Here is a 20,023-nt window from a genome sequence, read left to right on the forward strand (position 1 = left end):
ACAGCTTGACCATGTCTTTGAGACACACATACCATGTCTGAAGCCATCTTAAGATGTGAATGTCTTAAGACAAAGGAAATATGTCCTAAGATGTCTCAAGACACTCAGTGTCTTCAAGACACAAAAATCTGTCTGGGTGCATCTCACATTCTGCTTTGGCATGTCTTAAGACATCTTCAAATTTTTGTCTTAAGATGTCTTCAGATGTCTTGATGTACAAAAATGTCTGGAGACGTCTTGATTTTGGTTATTAAGACATCTTAAGATGTCTTGAGACATTTTGATGACTGAGTATGTTATCCCTGTTTGTATACGGGTGCGTTCGCTGTTTCTGAGGAGCGTCGCATACGGGCGGACACCCTTTCAACGGGTTTTATTCACTTCCTCCCTCCGGGGCTGTAATAAATGTGATTTCTTTAAAAAAATTTTATCACTGTTGGAATAAATATCATGCAATACATACAACAGCGTCCAAGCTTCTCATTACAATGGCTGTATTGTATAATAATAGCCGCATCGAACACTGCTCTTTGAGGTGTGCTGGTGGAGAAAACAATGTCACCATCCTGAAGGGACGAGGTACCTTTTGTCAGTTTGATTTTCTGTTAAATTGACATAATCACATTCCAATAAACGGGCCAAATTCAACTCGTTTTCCCGTCCTGACTGACAAAATGGATTTTCCGCTCATTTCCCGTTTGACAGGTGGGCGGGGCTTACGCCGCTCTCAAAGTAAAGCTGTTCTTAGCACAGCGGCAAATGTCTGACTGCTGCTCCAGCCTGCTGTCAGGACTGTAAATAACTCATAAAAGTTGTATTAGTGTTACACGAAGAAGCTCACTCTGTGCTTTGCTGCTCTTTGGTTCTCATTGTTAGACGCTAAACTGCATTTTTTCGACTCCCGACTAAATGAAAGTAGTTAAAAAATGACCAGCAGGGGTCGCCCTGTATTGCTCTCCTCATCCCTCCGAATTTACACAGTGTACAATAAGATTGTAGAGAAGGAGTTAAACTCCTTTCGCACGCAACTAATACGCCAAAGGAGTGAGAGAAAACAGAGAATTTATTGATTTGTTGAATGTTTACGTGATTAAAAACATGCAAACAATAAATAAACCCATGCTGTACAACAGCAACAATGATAAGACCATTCTGACTGTAATGGCTCCAGTTTCAGTGTTCATGTCATATGTGGAAATAAATTATAATGCGTCTCTGTCAGAAGTACTGTTTGACATGTGTATTGGAGCCTGCATGTGTCCTGGTTTTATGATACTTACAAGGTAAAAACATGAAAATAATATAACAACAATCTGGATAACTCCACTGTGTTTCTCCACTGATCACAGATGATGAGGAGAGCAATACAGGGCGACCCCTGCTGGTCATTTTTTTAACTACTTTCATTTAGTCGGGAGTCGAAAAAATGCAGTTTAGCGTCTAACAATGAGAACCAAAGAGCAGCAAAGCACAGAGTGAGCTTCTTCGTGTAACACTAATACAACTTTTATGAGTTATTTACAGTCCTGACAGCAGGCTGGAGCAGCAGTCAGACATTTGCCGCTGTGCTAAGAACAGCTTTACTTTGAGAGCGGCGTAAGCCCCGCCCACCTGTCAAACGGGAAATGAGCGGAAAATCCATTTTGTCAGTCAGGACGGGAAAACGAGTTGAATTTGGCCCGTTTATTGGAATGTGATTATGTCAATTTAACAGAAAATCAAACTGACAAAAGGTACCTCGTCCCTTCAGGATGGTGACATTGTTTTCTCCACCAGCACACCTCAAAGAGCAGTGTTCGATGCGGCTATTATTATACAATACAGCCATTGTAATGAGAAGCTTGGACGCTGTTGTATGTATTGCATGATATTTATTCCAACAGTGGTAAAAAATTAAAAGAAATCACATTTATTACAGCCCCGGAGGGAGGAAGTGAATAAAACCCGTTGAAAGGGTGTCCGCCCGTATGCGACGCTCCTCAGAAACAGCGAACGCACCCGTATACAAACAGGGATAATCTGATTGGTCAGAGCGAGCCGGCTTTCTATTGGTTGACAGCGTTGGTACACGAAAAATCCGAGAGCAGAGCAGAGATCCGTGAGCACAAGTTCCGTGAGAGCAAGAGGAGGAGTTTGAGTGCGAGCGCACAAAATCTGCGCGAGCAGCGTCGTAACCGAGCGCGAGGACACAGTTTGAGCACGCGCAGAGCAAATTTGAGCGCGAGAGCAGAGTTCTGAGAGACAATATCATGAAATCCGAGAATGAAATCGATCAATGCTGCTCTCAAATCAATTTAAAATGCTCTTGAATTTTGATAGGGATTTCATTCCATAGCCGCTGTTTTGCATAAAACGTGCAAACTCCTTAATGCACGTGCCTTAAGGAGTTTGCACGTTTTATGCAAAACAGCGCCCCCTACAGGCCTTGGGCGTAATGCAGCTTAGTGAAAAACTTGTCCCTGTGGCTCGCGTGCACGGAAGAGGGGAACTCCGTCTTCGCTCGTTTAGAAGCGCTCAAGTAGGATTTAAGTTTCTTTTACCTGGTGGAGTCTGTGCTGGAGCTGTGGCAGTGCTAGAAGCCAGTCTGTTCTTACTTTCTGGAAGCTCCTGCTCAGTTGTTGCTCACTAAGCATCTGGTGGAGTAATGGCGGACATAACAAAACCTAACCAGCCGGAGTGCGCACTACGTCATTCCTTTCAAATTCTCCCCCAAAAAAATTCTGGTGCCGGACCGGCACTGCAACCTTCAAGTGACAATTTAGCGCTGTTAGAGGTACTTGTAATGAATATGTCAGGGCACATTGTACACATCATTAAAAATGTGTAACATATTTATGGTGGAAAATAAGTATTTTTAAGGTTGTAAAACTCCTTAATGCACCTTTAAGTCAAAAATGTCTGACTATTCAAACATTTTAAAGGCTGTATAATCAAGTTCACGAGATAAAAGTGAACAAATAATTAACCTGATGGTGAAATTCAGTGGATGAAGTGTTGAGAATAAATGTCCATTAATGTCTCTTACCTGGTCAAATGAGAATATGCTTTAAGATTAACGTACTTTGGACTATTCTCTGTGTTGTTTTCATCATGACGCTTACATTAATTTATATTTACGGCACAGTGCGGTGTGTGAACGTGTTCCCCTTCAGGAAAAACAGCCTCTTGTTCAGTACAGTAGCGCTGCGTTGCGTTTTAGCCCCTCGACTATCTTCTGAAGCACAAACCGGATGCAGCAGCTCCTGCATGCATCATTTATACATCATCCATAAACAAATACTAACAAATGCTCACCCACTTAGCTTCAGCACATACATTTCAATTTGCCTCTTACTTGACACACACACACACCCCATGCAAACACATACAGTACACACACACACACTCGCGCACACTGCTGCGTGCTCTTATAAAGTGTGTGTACCCTGTCTGGGCTGGCTGGGGTAATCCCGGCCTCCACTAAAGTAGCCGTGTGAGAGGACAGATTGTCAGTTGATCATGGCCAGCCGAGAGCCTTATCCCTTATTGGATCGGCCATGGAGGAGGCTTAGGAATTATCTGAGGCCTCGCTTAATGTGGAGACGGATCACCACCAGAGAGCCACAGAGCCTGAAGACACACTGGGCCTTGGGGGGGGCGGGGAGAACCGGGATGCTGTGTGTGTGTTTGTGTGTATCACATGTGCACACTCTGCAGTGCGTTTCGAGGTGTGTTTCTGTGAAAAGTAACCTCATGGCCCACTTAACCCCATCTTGAACCCTCCACCTCTGCTTCTTCATCCCTACTTTATCATCGTTTTGCCTCCACCTCCTCAATCCCCGCGTTGTTTCTCCTCTCACCCCCGTTTCTCTTATTTCTACCCTGAATATCCTGCTTGCTGCTCTTTTACTCTCCACCTCCTCCTCCAACACGCCACCGTTTCCATCCATCTTCGCTGTGATCGTCTCCTTCTCCCTCCTGCTCCTTCTCCATCTCTTCATTTACCCACGCTGTCCTCTCAATTGCACTATATAGCGGCATTCTGTCCTCAGCAGGAGACCTGACAAAGGCCGACGAACGAAATGGGAAAACAGACACTTTATTTCCGTGGGAAATAAAAAAAAAAAAAGAAACTGAGCTAAATTCCTGTTTATTAAGGAAAATTGTTGACAAGTGTCTCATATCTCAAAGTGTTGCTGAAAATACAGCAGCTGGCATCGCGCCGTAGAGCAAGCACAGCAGCTGAAATGACTTTGTGGAGGTAAAAGGTAAAAGCAGAGGCTTCACAGACAGTCTGGGGTTTCTCAGGCCTACAGGGCGACTGTCTCTTAACATTCAGACGACACGGAAAGAGTGTTTGAACTTTGTCAGCGCTGAAACGGTCTGAAAAGCAAGAATCGATATTGCTGTCAGCACAACTTATGCAGATCTCGTTATCTTTTAAATGAAAGTGTTGAGGCTCCGTTTAATTAATTCTTGGTACTGAGAAATGAGCGAGAGCCTGGCCCCGAGTACTGTTAACTTAGTTTGGCTTAGCGACTGAGATAGTGCAGTGGCACCTGGATCCCCTTCAGACGTTTCAAACAGGCCTCCAGCTAATTCCACTCCTGCTGTTTGAGATTGGGGACGGCCCGAGATCCACCTCGAAGACCTGGTCAGGAATAGAAGTACTCTGGTTCACCCGGTTACTTCTCTTTAGCCTGCGGACACCGCGGGGGCAAACCTGGATAAGTTACACAAAGAAAACGGAGGGATATATGGCTAATTCCAGCCCTGTGCATGTGATTACCGACGGCTACTGAGGCCAGATTAGTGCCGCCATAAGTTGTGGAGTTCCCAGGGTCAGCGGCAGGTCAGCGAGCCGTAGTGGCACGTTGGCATTATATAGCGGACTTAGCTGTGAACGAGAAGCCTGATTGGCTGAGCGGGTCTTCAGGAGTGTTAACGCTCTACATTAACGTAAGGAATTACAGAGATTTTTTTAAAGCTTTATTTCAAACACACGGTAAAGAAGAACGAGATCAACGCGTTGCACAGAAAGTCGAGCATATGAAACAACTTTGTGGACCACGTCACACAGTAGTCAGATCATTTTGACTGAGAGATTGTATGATTGAATTAGCTTGAAAGCCTCGTCGGTTAAATCCTCAAATGTCTGTGCTGTGAACTAAGTGTAGGTTGTGTTTTTAAAGTTTTCCTCCGTTGACAGTCCTGAATCAGACGTGAATTCAGTGTTTCTGGCACATCGTGCTGCAGCCACTTATACAGTTTTCAGGCTAACAGTATTGACAAGCTTTAGCTCCGGGCACTGATAACTATATTAAGCTCGCACACACACACACACACACACACCCACACACACACACTCACACACTGCTTCTTTCCTCATCTAGTAATTGAAGGTGAGAAATAATTTCATTATCCTCAGGAAGAGTAATCTGCTCTCTACTCTTGATCCCTTCATTTCCTACAGTGCACCTCGACCTCGGAGGCACACACACAGAACAGACACACACACACACTGCGTACTTATCACACATGCAAGCACCAAAGCACAGACACATCACACCGACACACACACACTTGTTCTTTTCACCCCTGGCTATTAATGTTATTGAAGTTTGGGATTAACCATCAGATTCACGTATGCTTTCCAAAGCTTTTTTTTTACTTAGCGCCGTCTTGCTCTCGCTCACAGTCATGCATTTGTTTGCACACACACACACACTCACAGTGTCATATAAAGAAGCATGAACCAGATGTCAAGACGTGAGAGGACAGAAACAGAATAAGAACTTTTGAATAGTTTTCTTGTGCATTGCTCCATATCGACCTCTGATCTACAATATCTTAAACACACCCCTGGAGGAAAATGTCCTTGTGCACCTCATGTGAAATCATCAGCTGAGAATTAAACCAAACAGAAGGGAAGAGTGAGTGAGCGTGAAGGCCCCCTCGGTTTCCTTCGCACCCTGTTCAGTGCTGCATTACTACCCTCTACTGTTCATCTGCCCAAGATGTTCTGCTTGACCCCGGATGTCAAGTGTCATGTGTTGATGGGCCGGGGGAGGCGGAGGGGGTCGGTCTGAATTGTCATTGTGCAGGGCAAAGGTTTGCGCTCTGTTTCCATTATGTTTTATGTGAACACACAATCAGAAGGGGAGGGGATCTCAGCTGGAAGAAGACACAGGATGCAGTTGAAAGACGTATACAATAGCAAACGCACAGTGTATTTTTGTCATCTTTGAAGGACACTGCTGGGTCTGTTCTATATTCCTCATTTTGTCACAAGTGCACCTTTTCAATGCTTTAATTTCTGTATATATGTTCCCGTGCATTCCTCTGCTACTGTTAAACCTATATGAAGTGAAATCTGTCACCTGTGAATTCGGTGTTTACTCGCGTTTCATTAAAAACTTGCTGCTCTCGCCTCGTTTTTATGCATTCAGCACAAAAGAGAAACGCCACAGAAACTTTAAAAGGGCTGGTATTTGTTGATAAGAATAGAATGAGATCAGCTCTGACCTTTAAATTCAGAAAATGTCACAAAAAAACCCTAAAACAATTACATGCATAATGAACACAACAAGCTGAGACGGATTCCTGCGTTGCTCTTTGACGCCGTGCGCCGCCGCCCTGACCGCTGTGCACTTGACAATATAAAGTTTTCCGCGGCGCGTGACAAGCTCCCGGCTGAAGGCGAATAACAGAAGGAATTTAAAATGTCACCGTATTTCAGCCCTACATGTCTTGACACACAGTTTAGCTACTCAGGCTGTCATTGTGTGTGTGCGTGTGTGTGTGTGTGTGTGTGCGCTGTCGGGCCGAGATGTAGAAAGTGTGTATGTGTGGGTTTTTTTTTTTTTTTTTTTTTTTTCTAATGGGGAAAAGGAATATTTGGACATTTTATCAATAGGCATTATTAAATCCTGCTTGCTTGAGCTAATCTTGGCGGACCGAAGCAAGGAGGAAAGAGAGCGAGTGAGAGAGAGAGGTCCGCACAGAGAGGGAGAGTGAGAGAGCAGTGATGTCTGCCCCATGAGGTGAAGAGAGACCGCCTGTAAGCCGCTTATTATATCGACTACCACCTTTTCTCTCCTCCTCTCACCCTCCCTCCGCTTTTTTTTTTCTCTCGTTACCTCGCTCATTTTCTATCTCTGTCTCCCTCGCTTGCTTGCCTTCTCCAACTCATTCTATATCCCCTCATTCTCTCTTATTTTTTTTATTCCCCCAACAACTCCTTCATATAAACACACACACACACACGCATGCATGTGTGCGCGCACACACACACACACACACACACACACACACACACACAGACTGAGCCAAGGCGAACCTTCTTGTTCAAAGCCAGAAGCAAAACGCTGAAGTTTTATTCAAATGAATGTTTACTTCTTCTACTGCCAAGATGTGTTCGTTTGTCTGTGAGTGTATATGAGTGTGCACAGAGAAAGAGAGAGTGGTGTTGGTGATGTGTGTGTGTGTGTGTGTGTGTGTGTGTGTGTGTGTGTTGGGGGGGCTGCACACAGCATGCAAGTGTGCGTATTTTAGTGTGTGTTACATGCACGGCAGAAGGAGAGGGGCTGACAGTAGGTGATAAGCCAGACAGGCCTGCACGCTGTGATTATCACCCACCGGACCCCCCTGTCACACACTCACACACACACACACACACACACACACAGACTCACACACACACACAGACACACACAGAGTTGTGTACACGGTGCCCAATGAGAGTGTGTTGCAAGGATTTAGAAGAGACAGACGAACCGACAGACAGAGAAGCCTTGGATCACAGGCAAGGTGGAAACCACAAGAGAAGCGAATGAACACAGACTGGATGACACAATGCATCCAATCATGTTTCACTGAACACTCATTGTCTTCGCCGGGGTTTTATGTCAATATTAACGGTTTTTGATGTTTATACGGCGGGATCAAAGCGGTTTTGCCGCGCCAGATTTCCCAGATACACACGCCTTGGAAACGGAGATCTGTTCCTGGAATGTGGCGTCGGTGTGACTTTGTAAGTGACTAACCCGCCGCCGGTGTCTCTCCGTTTCAGGTGTGTGGCCGTCCGAGGAGGTGATGGCGCATTACTGCCTGCAGAGACGTCACACGTTCAAGTGAGTTTTTCCCATCGACGCGAGAAACGGCTGCATGTTTCAATGTCGCATCTCAACTTCTGTCCTTTCGATACGTCACGGCGCTTTATTGTCTCCATATGAGTTTCCGTAAACGTAGGACAATTTACACTTCTTTCATTTTCTCCATCAATTTGACATAAACACAACATTTACCTTTCAGACAATGGAATACAGTTGCTATTGTAAACAAATGAGACAATCAGACAAATGTTGGTTTGGTGCTGTATAATGACCTGCTTTTAACCATATTTTTTTTTTCATCACTGAATGATAGGAAATTGCTTCATGATACAAAACAGGAAGAGGGCCATCATGTCTTCTGCGCCAGCTTATTGGAAGCATTACATTTGTTGCACTGACAGTCAGTGAAACTACGGCACAGAAGGGCTCGAAAATTCACTTTAAAAACACTTTTCCTCCTCAGTACAATTAAGGAGAAAATTGAAAACACAAATTGCTAGCAGGAAGGTAACATGGCAACATCCTTTTTGAAATAGAAGCACATATATTACACCAGAACATATCATTTCTTCTGCATCCCCATCAAATTTACATTTTAATCTACTTTTTGCCAGTACAGTACTTGAAGTTGGTGAAGTTAGTTTGCGGAAAACTTGTCGTTTCTCTCAGCGTAACGGACACAAACGCCAGTCGGGATGTGGATTTGCAAGCACACAGTTGGGAGATGTGACGAAATTCGAGTGGAGGTTGATGAGTGTAGTTAGCCGAGGAGATGAAGGTCAGGTTTGTCCAAACATTTATGCACGATGCCTGAACCGAACGCTGGAAGACGCAGGCTCCAGACCTGTCTGCTTTCCTGGAGATCTCTCATGTAAATGTGGCCGGGGCCTGCTGTAAGGGCCCGGCCCTCGCGTGGATGCGTGCCGCTCTGTGCCGCGCCGCGCTGCTCTTTCCTCCGCTCCCGTCCGCCGAGCGTCGGCCTGCCCCGTGGCACGGGGCTGAAAAGCACCCGGGCACTTTTGATTTCCACTCAAGGTGGAACGTCACCCTTTGATTTCCTGTTTTAACATTCAAGAGGCGGGAGGCGAGGAAGAGAGGGGTATTGATCAGAGCAGCGCAGTGAAGGTCAGCGAGAGAGGGAGGGAGGCGGGGAGGGATGAAAGAGGACAGGGGCACGGATGGAGGGGTAGGAGAGATGAAAGGAGGAAGAGGATGGAGGGAAGGGTTGAATGAGCATGCAGGCTACAGGAGTGTGTGTGTGTGTGTGTGTGTGTGTGTGTTCACAGATTTCCTGCTGATTGAGCTTGCGCTTCTCAATGTTCAGTATTCAGCTTTCAGGTTGATGGTTGAATTGATATTTCTTACCCTGCTGTGCTTACTATGTGTGTGTGTGTGAGTGTGTATATACTTCCGTGCACATCTCCTGTACAGTATGTGTGTGCGTGTTTGTGTGTGGATGTGTGCGAGTGGACTTAACTGCTCGGTTGTGCTCAGCATCTCTCTCTCCCTCTCTCTCTCTCTCTCAGGGGTGCAGTGTGCGAGTTAGGGGGAGGGATGACTTGTCTTGGTGGGCTCATGGTAAGTGAAACACACACTGCGGCGTCTGCGGGAGAAATGACTTCGGCTCTAATGAAACTAACCCTCGCCGATCAATACACACACAGCAGGCCCGCGTCGTATCCGTACCTATCCAAGCACTGTCGCTCACACTTCATGTGAGGCCGTATGTCTACATAACATCAGGCTTTTTTCACGTTTTTTTAAAAGGCAAACTTCAGTGAGGTAATGCCGCTGGTTAATAATTAGCAGTTGAGAAATGTGGTGATTCTCACCTGAGCTGAACCAGACTCGAATAAGTGTGTGTAAGGGTTTACCATAGGAGAGTGTAACCTGCCTTCCAGTGTATTCAGTATTCTTGTTTATCAGTTTAATGCACCACAAACACCAAATACGATGATTTTATCTGTTAAGCTTGAAGGTTCTTGAGATTGTTTGAATCGTTCTCACTTAAAATATTCACGTTGGCTTCTTTTATGCTTCCCTGCAAATACATACACACTGGCGCAGCTCAAGCAGCAGCACCTATACGAGCAGGCAGAGGCCTTAAATGCTCAGTGGTGTGATTCGCTCCCATACAAACACTCAGCCCTCAGACATACTGCAAGCTGTCAGCCATAGGGTTTATTAGCCGGGGTCTTAAGGGCCCCTCCACATAGCAGGCGTCAGTGTCCCATCGATCTGTTAGATGCCATCCTCATCCTGTGTGTGTGTGTGTGGTGTGTGTGTATGTGGTGTGTGTGTGTGAGAAAGCCCAGCTTTATCTCTTGGCAGTCGATACACCATGTTTTGACATTGGTGGCTTGAGATGGAATCCTTCCTTCTCACACTCTTTCTCCTCCTCCCTCCTTCATCCGTCACTGACACCACATTTACTGCCTTTTTTCCCAGGCTTTTCTATTGAAATGTTCAGGAAATGTTGCTTTAGTTGTTACTCTTTCTTCACAGTTTCCTCTATTTATTCTCATAGTTCATGCTATGAATTATTTCACACCGTTATCAAATCTTGACGTCTTGCTTGCATTTAGCAGCGTTCTTTTGTTTTACCAGCATTTCAAGAATTTAAAATATTATGATGATTTGCACAATATGCTGTATTTTAAAATGTGAATATGAGATTTTTCATTTGTGTTTTCTCATTAAAACCTGCATGATGTCCATTGGCCTGTTCTGCCAAACGAAGCACAGATCTGATGCAAACAGCTGAGCAGATGTTTGAACCACTTTATCTTCATCAATAACTCTGAATTATGTCAAATGTCACACTTTTATTTCTTTCTTTGAGACACCTAACTTTTAGATGCTTTGTGGGTTTTTTTTAAGGTGGTCCAGGAATGATCTGGATGTTTACCTCTGCTTGAGAGCATCTTCCCACAAATAACTGATTTGACTTTAAATATTGAATGAGTCTTTAAACTGACCCCCCATAATGCAGTCATAACACTTTATTACAGCTTTATACACACTGTTAGGGTAAGCCTAACTGAATAATGCAAATGAGTTACAGGACTAAAGCCTATTTGTGGATTTTTGTGTAACTTTATTCATTTTCATGCATAATTAGCATTCAAGCCTTTCCTCACTGTAAGAAATGTCCCTCATGAATGCTTTAAAGTTCATTTTCCTCTTCATAGCTCTTCAGGTTAGTATATTATTAAGCATTAAACTTGTACTTTCTCCCTCTCGCTTCACGATTTGTTCTTACGTCCACAAAGACTCTGCTACTTTGTGCAAAATTTGGTTCAGAATTTCATTTACAGTTGTATCTCCTACTCTGGCTTGGATTTGAATGTCTGGATTGAATGAATCCCACATTCATTTGGTACAGACCCTCCTGTTCAGTCATCAGGTCAAAATTTCAATTTGCAGGATATTTTGGTTTGCGGCCAAACAGTTCTCAGCTGTAATTTGTGCTTTGTGCTAATTAGCAGATGTTGCCTTCCCGTCGCTGAACGAGGAGACAATTCCAGGTAATCGACTGTATTTTAGTTTCACTCGATGGAATAAAACGGCAGCGGCGAGAAGACCGAGTCCTCTGGTGCTTCTGCCACAAGCGCGTACAGTAGTGCGTGTGGTCGGGTTTGTATTAATGACCGACGAGTGTGTAACCTGGTGTTGTGATAGCAGGCGACACGGTGCTGCTAATGGACGGTCGGATTGGGCTCTTCAGCTTTCAGCTGGACGATCTCTCTCCAGCCTGAAGGCCCCGGCCTCGCGCTGAGCAGATGGTGGGACTTGCAGGACTCGCTGACCGGCTCACACACCCCCTTTGGGGTGTGAACATGTGCGCTTCATTTGTAGCACCATGTGTGTGTCATTTTTTTTATTCAAAAAAAAAAAAAAAAGTTAAAACACTTTCCATTTGATATAATATACTTTCTATGTGAAATAGCTACTTGCACTCTCTCACACACACACACACCACATGCTTTAACAGAAATTGACAGACTGACACACACTTGCTGATATAAAAAAAGAAAAGGGAACGTGAAAAGATGAGGTTATAGTAAAGCACACACCTCCCTATCTACATCTCCGTCGCACGGGGACGCGGCGCCGGAGCTCGCTCTCCATTCTCCCGTCTCCCTCCCTCTCTCTCTCTCTCTCTCTCTCTCTCTCTCTCTCAGTCTGCGCCGCAAAGTTATATGAAGGGCATCAGGCAGGCCTGGCGAGCCGAGTGCAGAGTGACAGCGGCGAACGGAGTGATGGCTCGGCCTGATAAACACCCAGCGTCAAATGAAAAGGCTCTGCGCTTGCCATCATCCCCTGTCACAATGCAATTACTGAACAGAGTGATAGCAAGATAGCAGCCCCCACCGCTAGCCACAATGATAAAAGTATTGACTGATTTGATTGAATGATTAAAATAATGCAGACATAAAAATGGGGTGAAGATAGAGAGGGAAATGGCAGAGAGGAGAGGGAGCAATGGAGAGAAAGGGCGGGGCGGGCTGGGCTGCCAAGAGTGAAGCTTTGTAGATATGGTTATGTCATTATTGTGTGTGTGTGTGTGTGTGTGTGTGTGCGCGCGCGTGTGTGTGTGTGTGTGTTTTCAGATGTTTGCCCCATCTAAGAGTGCTTTTGGCTTAGTTCTTTTGTTCTGTGTTGTTTCATTTCTCCGTCTCTTTCCTGTCTCTCAGGTTGCCATTTGTGCTGACGTGAAGGAAGTCCTGCTATCAGATGGGAATGAGAAGTCCATTCAGAGTATCCTTTCATCGTCCTCTCTGCTCCTCTTTCTATCTCCCCATCTCTGCCGCGCCGCTCTCGCTCACATTTTTTACTTATCTGCGTGCATATGGATGTGTTTCTCTGAATATTTTTTTTTATTTTTGTCTTTCCCGTGTTTGAAGTAGACGGTTTGTTTGATTGTGCGTTCCCTTTGATAGAAATCAGATGTGGCGTCATTTATGTGACGTGTTAAATCAACACGCGACAAATTACACAATACGGAAGAGAGTTTAATTAAAATCTAAGACCTCACTCATGAAAGCTCTGAATTTGTATTCGGTTTTTGGAAACTCATTCTTCTTTTTCACGTTTCTTTCCATATGTACGTCTGGTTCTCTGGTGCCTGAATGACTTTCTGGTTGAATGCTTGTCATTAACGGTCTTTCATCATTTCAGCCACTGTTTTAGTTTCAAGCAATTTGAAAAGCAGGACTTTAGACGATGCCACAGATTTGTCTGAATACACTGTTGCAGTCTTTTGAAGGATATTCCAGCTTAAGATTTGTGGAAAAGGTGAATAAACTGAGTGAAGTTGTATAAATTTGTTGAATTTTCTTTCTTTTATACTTTAAAAGTCTTAAAACATGGTGATGCAGGTTAAACAAAAAGTTGTGTTCCTTGTTAAACCTTGTGTTCCTTGAAAATGTCTTTTTGGCTTTTTGTATCAGGATGATGTGAATTTTTGGGTCATCCTTTCTGAACTTTATATACAAAGAGATCCGACAAGCTGACGCAAGTCAGTTTTAAAGTGTACTAAACTCATCTGTTAAACTTAGTTATATGTGTTGGTTTGATAGTTGAACACATTTGTGGCGTAAAAGTGTTTGAATGGATGAACTCAGGTTGGTTTTATGAGTTCATGAAAACGTCTCCAAAACAGAAATCTTTCTTGTTTTGACTTGACGGCACTAATTTCTAGCCTGTGCCGCCAGTGGTTTAATCTGCTTGGCCACATATTATCGTGTCAGCTGTTGCTGAATTAACATCAAAACCAGTGCTATTGTTAAAAGAAAAAGAAAATCCCCTCCGAAATGTGCGATCAGGACTCATCCTTTGTCTGATTTATTGTTCTCGTCACCCTACAGTGACTTTCCTAAGTGGCATCGCAAAAGCAGAAAGTAGACTAAGTGTTGCAACCTTCACGCACTTGTAAAATCAGATTGCGATTGGACTGGAGTGTGTGGAAGAATAGCCGTCCACCTCTTTTATCTTCAGCCAAAAGCGGAGATGGGGCACCCACAGTGACAAATACCCAGCACTAGTGCTCAACGTGGCATCTACCAATCCCAGCTGCCCACAATGCCAAGTTAAGAGCACAGTAATTGCCATCCTGTCAGATTTTGCCTGAGACTTCATCTAATGCTAAGGCTAGGGTTAGGGCTTGATGAGCATTTTAGAGGCAACAAGAAGGAACAATCAAGGTTTGCTTAAAACGTTCTTGTGCGTGGTTAAGGTTTAGGCCTATAATTAAGTTTTTAGGACAAATCTTTAGGTGAGGGTTTTTTTTTTTGTTTTTTTTTTTTTGCGTGTGTGTGCCGCCATTTGTTGTTTGAGTGGGTTATTGATCAGCTCTGTCACTTTGAAACCTTTACTCTTCTTTGCTACCCGTTATTCGCTTCTCCCTGTCTGATCGCCTTTGTGGCCCCTTGTTTTCTCTCTCTCATCATCCATCTCCCACTTTAACATTCTTGTCATTTTTTTTCTCTTCCTGGATTTATTCACTGAGAAAAACTACGCAGGCCAAAAAAACAAAAAAACAAAAAAAAAAAAACAGACGCTCTGACTTGGTACAGCTGTTTCACAAAAGCAGGAAATATAAATACACATTTCTTCCCCATTGACCGATATGGCACTTCCATATTTAGCTCTGCTTACAATATCTCTCTCTCAGCTGGCTACAATGCTCCTTTACTGATCACAATAAGACCAAACAATAACATTATGGAGCCACGCAAACACACACTTGGGCACACAAACAATGCACCATTGACCGAGCGCTTTGTTTCACAGAACAAACACATAGAGAGAATTGTAAGTGAAATCATAGCGGGAATGGATCGAACACACACAGAAAGAAAAGGGAGGTTTGAGAAAGACATAATTTGTTCTGGCTCTGCCAAATTGGCCCCATTCACACACTCCGCAGACACTGTGTGGTATTTCCTCCTGCTGTGGAAGCTGCTGGTCCTCGCCTCCTGCTAATGGCCGCTGTTTATCTTGCATGGCCTTATTGTGCGTGTAGCGTTACAATGGAAAGAGATAGCGGGCTGCGATACGCTCCGGTTTTATACACTGAAACAGATGAGAAGATATGCGAGAAAGACGTTATGAACACACGACATTTAGAGGCACAGAGAGAACAGATTTTCCCTCTTTCCTCAGAAGTTGTTGACCTCATTTGTAGTGTAGAAACACGCACACACACACAAATACACACCACGGAGAGCCGAGAGTCTGTTGCTGTGACCTTGAATACTCATGTTGAAAATCAATTGAAATGTTCCATTAAGAATGATTGATGCATGTCATTGGCTGCTACTTGTCTACTTCAAGTGATGGGAGCAAATATTCTTCCACTTTAATGTTCAATAATACTCAAATCTCTCCCGCGTCCTCTCCCACTCACTTTTCCACTTTTATTCGTGTGCGCGCGCGTGTGTGTGTGTGTGTGTGTATGTGTGTGTGTGTGTGTGTGTGTGTGTGTGTGTGTGTGTGTGTGTGTGTGTGTGTGTGTGCGTGCGTGTGTGTGCATGCTTTTAACTGGTGTATGTGTTTGTGCTTGTACTGACCTCTCCCCTAGTGGTGTGCTGGTGATGAGATTACTGTAAGCTGCTCCGCTCTTCGGCCCGTCATCCCCATGCATAACACACTCGTACAGTGGTGTGTGTGTGTGTGTGTGTGTGTGTGTGTGTGTGTTGATATGTATGTCTCTCTGCTAACCTGCATATAATTCTGTATCTGTGTCCAGGAGACACCTTTGATTTAACTCTCCATCCTTGGCTCATCAATCCTTCTGTCAATTAATCATCTCTCTCTCTGTCTCTCTCTCTCTCTCTCTGTCTCTCTCTGTCTCTCTCTCTCTCTCTCTCTCTCTCTCTCCCTTTCTCTGTGTCTTCGTCGATTGGATTTGTCTCAGCTCTTTGCAAGCTTTAAAGACAAGGAAATCCTAATTGAATTGCTTTGCAACTGCACAAGCCAGTGTATTAATAGACAACTTGACATCAATCAGTGTGTGTGTGTGTGTGCGCGCGTGTGTGTGTGTGAGGGAGTGTGAGATGCGTGCATATGAGAGGACAGGGTGAGTTTTTGTATCTGTGGTTAAAAGCCTTCCCATTGATCCAGCTCCGGTCTGCTGTGATCTGCTTCAGCCGAGCGGCTTTCTGTCCCTGGAGATCATCTCTGCTGCTCGCTCATGCTTTCACTGCTCGGCTTGTCTTCCATGTGCCGTTTCACTTTAAGTGGGTCTTAATTCGCCTGTTTCTTGATGTCATTCTTTTGCGAGATGATATTCTGCACTGACAGAAACCCGAAGCCGGGGCGTGCAGGAGAAGCCGGTCGGTCTGCATTTTGAAGTTTCTGATTTGTTACCTGAGTGATTTTTTTTTTTTTTTCTTTCTTCCCTCGGTACAAGGAACACGGTTCCAAAAGTCCAAAATGCTGCTCGTACAGTTTTTTTAAACTACATTTAAGAAATACTTGGAAGCAAGTCTGCTCTGTTGCAGCATTTCCTCTGCTACCAACACCACGCTTGGATTCAAACAGCAATCCAAGCCAGTCATTTGACTTAACTTCCTTGTTGGAATGTTTTGCATTTGGGGGCTTTTCCTACATTTATCAATATATCATATGTTTGTGTTCTGAATCCTTGACTTCTATACATCAGATGTTCGAGGGCTCGTTGAAAAAAACAGGCAAGCTGGAAAGTTCGGGTCGACGTGTGTGTCCTCCAGGTGAGACACTTCTCCCATTGCGTCCGTGTGATTTCTGATCTCACACTGAAAATGTGCTACACTTTGCTGGAAACACTCTGTGATTAAAGAGCAGACGATGATTTATGTATATTCAGGTTGCAGAGCGCTATTTTAAAAGGATGTACTGCAGTGTCTTCAATGCTCTTCGTCTATTTTTAGTGCACAGGCAGCAATAGTTGTTTCTTACTGTACATTGCTGAGCAGAAACACTCGACATGAATATTATGAAAAATAATATGTAACACTGCATATAGGAGTGTGTGTGATGTTACTGAACCAACTTGAGATGCATGGTGTCAGAAGTCGTGCTTAAAATAAAGTGACATCACATTCTCACCTTGACAAAATGTGGTCTTTTCAGGGAATTCATTTTCATACGTTATGTAATACACCGTTTTTAAATACACTGTGCGCATGAGCGTGCAAAGAGGTTTATTAAGAGAAATTGTACCCATTTGAAAAGGATTTCTCATCCAGAAAGTATTGCGTGAACTTTCTAGTAACACACAGACACGCACACGCACACACACGCAGACAGTCACACTTCACACTCGAAGACAGACTAAAACGTGGTTAATTGTTGTGCCTGTCTCAAAAAGGCATTTTTCCATCGACTGCCTGTTTTGCGCCCCTTCCTCTCCTCTCTCTCCTCTCCTCTCCCTCTCTCGCTCCTGCTCACTGAGTGAGTGGAAGATGGAGTGAAAAAGTAAACGTATAATTAGGCTACATTACTTTGATTGTTTTCTTTTCAGATTATGCCTGCTGTCATCTCTGCGCCGCGAGAGAGGGCGAAGGGCACGATGCGATTGTACAAGGGGATGGATAGGGAGGGGCGTGTGTGTGTGTGATGGTGTGTGCACATCGTGTGTGTGTGTACGTGCGTGCGCCGGGGCCTCCCGCTGCGAATCGAGATTGTGTTTCCAGCGAGGCCTAATGTTTTGTTTACTGAGTGTTAATAATGCCTAATTAATAATCCCCCAATCTGCCTGACGGTGTGAAAGAGAGGGATGGAAAATGGTGTGGAAAGAGAGACGGAGGGGAACGCTCAGCGGCACGGGCCGGACCGGATAACGGCAAACTGCCAGGGAAAACTTCACAGCACTTCTTCAGATTTCTGACTGTGGGGGGAAGAAAACTGAGAAAGATATATATATAATATGAAGGATTTTTTTTTTTTTTAGGGAAAATACAACCCGTGTTCACATGGTATAAATGTCAAGTGTCGTGTCAGAAGCGTCCTGTCTTTACCTCTCAGAGGACACACCTTCCCTCTCTCCGGGCCTCTGCTAAAGCGGAAAAACAGTGGGGGGTCACACACAGAGAGGGGTGTCAGTGGACGCCGGCTCGGCGTGTCGGGATAGAAGCAGAAAAAGCAGGGGGGGAAAAAATCAGGAGGTGGACGGAGCTTCAGCTCGAGGTGGCGTTTTCTCCTGACTCTGTGTTTCATGTGTGCTTGCAGGGTGGTGAGGTGGGACTGCGAGACGGACGTTTCAGCACTGGAGGGTCGATTTGACGTCGTCATGTGTGCGGACTGGTGGGTTCACACACACACACACACACACACACACACACACACACACACACACACACACTGGGGCACACAGTTTTATCTCTGCGTGTGTGTCCGTGACATTAATTTTCCCTTTTGCGTGACAGTCCTCACACGGCCCCCCGCCGGTCCCCGGACCTTCCCCTGCCTCGTCCACACGCTCACACGCACACAGACATGCACACGCTCCGGCGCCCGCCTGCCTCCATTTTACACCAAATTGCCTCGTTTTCATGCTTGGTGTCCCAGCAAATGGATGACTTAGGCAAATTGCAAATAATTGCGCCTTGACAAGGAAGGAGACTCACTAAGATAAAGGAAGAGTTGAGGGTGGAGGGAGGGAGGAGCCGAAATGGAGATGGAAATGGAGAAATGGAGCAACATAAACATAACAATTAGCCCATTGTTCATTGAAATGTAGATCTTGAGACCAATCAGGAATTACATAGTGTTTTATCACTCAACTGTACAGTCTGAGAAAGGAGGCGTCGCTCTGGCAAGCCATGCAAGAGCAGATATGAAGAAAGGTAAGAATTAGTCATGGAAGATTGAAGAATTTTGAGGTCCTGTCTTACTTTCCTTCATAGCAGAATTTGAAGGTGTTTGTGCTTTTTACCCTTTATTGATGATCATTGAGGAGCATTGACATGACATTTCCCTCTCAAATACAACAAATGGTCCACCTGTAATATCTCAGGAGACGATTTCTTATCAGTTGAGGGGACAACAAGACAGACAGCACACCTCAAACAAACTTATATTCACCTTCAGGACTCTGAGCAAACCGAGAAAATGGGAATACGTCATCATGAGGCAAGATTGCAAACTGTTACACTCGTGCAAAACTGTGCAGCAGCGGTACACGTTATTTTTAATCAAGCTGCACATGTGGAAGGAGCCTGAAGTCAAAGTGTTGGTGCACGGGCATCAGCTCTTTCTTCAGAGCTGTAAACTTTTCCAGGTGAGTGAACAGTGGCATTTACGCTTCACGTTGCTCACACAGCCGCATGCACGTACACACACTCTCCGAACAGATGGACAAGCCAGGCGGTTGCGGCAAAAAAAAAAAAAAAAGCACTTGAGTGTATCTTTCTGCACAAGTGTGTGCATGTGCGCTAAGTGCAGCATTAGCAAACACCGCTATCATTATTTTAATGTCACGGTCATTACGAGTAATAGTCAGGTACAACACCCAGAGAGAGAAAAAGAGCACACAGCTAATAGAGGATATTTTACGGTGAACTGGTATATATGCACGTGTTTGCATGAAGATAGTGTGAGAATGGAATAAGCTGTATGTGATTTTTTTTTTTTTTTTTTTTTCCCAAGTCGGGTTTTCCTCCATTTGGCTCCTCGGTACGTTTCCGGGCGTGAACTGCAAGATGGACATTTTCCCTGCTATCTCTTCTGCGCGGTGTGTATGCGAGTGAGTGGTTGTGCGATAATTGCAGTGGCGGTGGTTGAAGAGTGACGGCTGACCGATTAATGGGCGCGTCATTGTGATGATCGCCGACGAAAAGGTCAACAACGCAACTTCCACTCCGATTAATTATAGCTCCCACCGGTGGCGGTCGAACCACCGCTGAGAAAAGAGGAGAGACGAGAAGTAAGAAAAGGTGAAGAGT

At 44.6% G+C, this 20,023-nt stretch overlaps 1 protein-coding gene across 1 annotated transcript in view; it reads left to right on the top strand.

Annotated features, from left to right (window-relative positions):
- Window positions 1-20,023, top strand: part of camkmt (calmodulin-lysine N-methyltransferase) — a 112,863-nt gene that overhangs the window by 75,065 nt on the left and 17,775 nt on the right. The window contains exons 4-8 of the mRNA XM_030105903.1: window positions 8,051-8,111; window positions 9,620-9,671; window positions 12,791-12,854; window positions 16,762-16,828; window positions 18,309-18,383. Coding sequence (XP_029961763.1) covers window positions 8,051-8,111; window positions 9,620-9,671; window positions 12,791-12,854; window positions 16,762-16,828; window positions 18,309-18,383 — 319 coding nt within the window. The remainder of the gene's footprint in view (window positions 1-8,050; window positions 8,112-9,619; window positions 9,672-12,790; window positions 12,855-16,761; window positions 16,829-18,308; window positions 18,384-20,023) is intronic.

This window comes from Salarias fasciatus, chromosome 13, assembly GCF_902148845.1.
Source record: "Salarias fasciatus chromosome 13, fSalaFa1.1, whole genome shotgun sequence".
NCBI classification, from domain to species: domain Eukaryota; kingdom Metazoa; phylum Chordata; class Actinopteri; order Blenniiformes; family Blenniidae; genus Salarias; species Salarias fasciatus.